At 38.4% G+C, this 2,192-nt stretch overlaps 1 protein-coding gene across 1 annotated transcript in view; it reads right to left on the minus strand.

Annotated features, from left to right (window-relative positions):
- Nucleotides 1–1,240, minus strand: part of LOC107695641 (uncharacterized) — a 16,451-nt gene extending 15,211 nt beyond the window's left edge. The window contains exons 1-2 of the mRNA XM_016495653.1: nt 922–1,240; nt 8–297 (exon numbers count right to left, since the gene is read on the minus strand). Coding sequence (XP_016351139.1) covers nt 8–297; nt 922–973 — 342 coding nt within the window. The 5' untranslated portion in view covers nt 974–1,240. The remainder of the gene's footprint in view (nt 1–7; nt 298–921) is intronic.
- Between the last annotated feature and the right edge of the window lie 952 nt (nt 1,241–2,192).

The raw sequence follows: 2,192 nt of genomic DNA on the forward strand, positions 1-2,192 counted from the left end.
TGTAAACTCCTTTATCCTCAGTTCTGATGCTCTTCAGTCTGAGAGAGAAGTTTCCTTTGGAGATTTCAGCAGTGAAGAACTCAACTCTGTCTCTGTATCGCTCATCTGATGAATCTGATAAAGTCTGATTGTTTTGGTAGAGCAGAACCAGAATATCTTCATCTTTATCAGTTTTCCTCCATGAAACCTCTTCAATGTGTTCAGGTGTGATGTGAGAGTCTACAGAGCAGTTCAGAGTGATGTCCTCACCCACAGACGCAGATATGGAACGACTTGATCCTGATACTAGCAAATGATCTGGAAAAGTTAAATTTCAGCATATCAGCTAACAAAATGTATTTTATGTACCACCAGAGGGACTATGCACAATCAACCATATTATATATGTAAGGGATAATGTACATCCAGCCGGTTGTTATCTCAGAATAAACCCCGACAGGGTAATCAGTCTTGTATCAGCCTGAAGGGGTTTATTCTGCGATAACAACTGGCTGGATGTACATTATCCATTATATATTTGGCGGTTGTTATCTGGGAATAACATACCGCTGGATGGCGCGATACACATTAGGTCAAATCATGTGACCAGGAAATATAACCTGAGAAAAACAAAAGGCATCACAGCAAATAGTAAAATCAGAGTAAGATCAAACAGTTTCTGTAAAGCTACTAATGCAAGAGCTACTGTTCTTGTTCCATAATGTACAGGTAACACAAGATTGCAGCATGAGATTTGCATTCTGAAGATAAAACTAACATCTGGTTGACAATCACTATCGAAAATATTCTTTATGATATAAAACATACAAAACTCATCACCATCTCCCAAAACAACCAATTAAACTGCAGAATGCTACTGGAAAGCTTAATTTTGTGGGTTGTCTCCATAATCAGCTTAAAGAGATAAAAACATGTACATACCACCAGATATGACTGGAATTACTGCCACAAAAATAAACATTAGAAGCACCATATTTAGAAATCATAATCATCTCTCTGGATAGTAAAGGTGTTGGTCTGTAAAGTGAGCGATCTGGTGCATTAAAGCAATATGTTTAAACCTGATTATTTTCTTTCTTTGAGAAAGAGTAACCTACTGCGGCTAATCCATATAAACAGGTTCTGATTAAGGAAAACATCACCATAGAAAAAAAGAAAAGCATTTGCAATGGAAATCATCTGAACGACAAAAGAAAAAAAAAAGTAAAAATCAATAAACTATCACGGTTACTTTTGGTTGTGCTCCTGTTCTTCTGCTTTAGTTTAATTAATTGACCTAGTTTCCCACTTGTGTCTGTTTGTCATTCTTTTCAGGTGTGTTGTTAATTATCCTCATTTGGTCTGTGTTCTTAAGTTCCTGTTTGTCGGGTCTCATCAATGTTACGTGCGTCACCAGCCTTACCTTTGTGCATTGGTCTCAAACTCAATTACTGGAGGGCCATAGCTCTGCACATTTTAGCTCCAACCTTAATCAAACACACCTGATCTAGCTAATCAAGTTTTTTAGGATTACTAGAAACTTCCAAGCAGGTGTGAGTTGGATCTGGTTGGAGCTAAACTCTACAGAGTTGTGGCCCCTTTGGAATTGAGTTTGAGACCACTGCCTTTGTGCGGATTTATTAAAGACTTCTTCGTCTTTGTGCGTGTTCATCTACACCAGTGTTTCTCAACCCTGGTCCTGGGCGCCCCCCACCCAGCACTGCACATTTTGTGTGTCTCCCTAATCAAACACACCTGATTCAACTCATTAGCTCATTAAAAGAAACTCCAGGACCTGAAATGGATGTCAGATAAGGGAGACATACAAAATGTGCAGTGTTGGGGGGCACTCAGGACCAGGGTTGAGAAACACTGATCTACACAGTATCGTGACAAACAAATAAATTAAAATAATAATAATAAACATAAACAAAATCTGTTTGATTGGCTGTATTATCCACAACATAAACTTTGTCTCCTGGAACAGTTGATTCAGTTGAATGACCAGGGGCACCGCTAGCAATTTTGGGCCCTATGAAAGAATATGAGGTTGGGCCCCCTACCGCACCAAACATACACTATATTGCCCAAAGGATTGTCTTGAGAAAGGATTGTTTAATGTATCTTGGTCTGCAGTTTAATAATATTGACCTATTACTTTTGCTATTGCTTTTGACCATTAGGTATCAGTAACATAATTCATTCAGAACCTT

The sequence above is a fragment of the Sinocyclocheilus anshuiensis genome, unplaced genomic scaffold, assembly GCF_001515605.1.
Source record: "Sinocyclocheilus anshuiensis isolate Anshui unplaced genomic scaffold, SAMN03320099.WGS_v1.1 scaffold1075, whole genome shotgun sequence".
In the NCBI taxonomy this organism is placed as follows: domain Eukaryota; kingdom Metazoa; phylum Chordata; class Actinopteri; order Cypriniformes; family Cyprinidae; genus Sinocyclocheilus; species Sinocyclocheilus anshuiensis.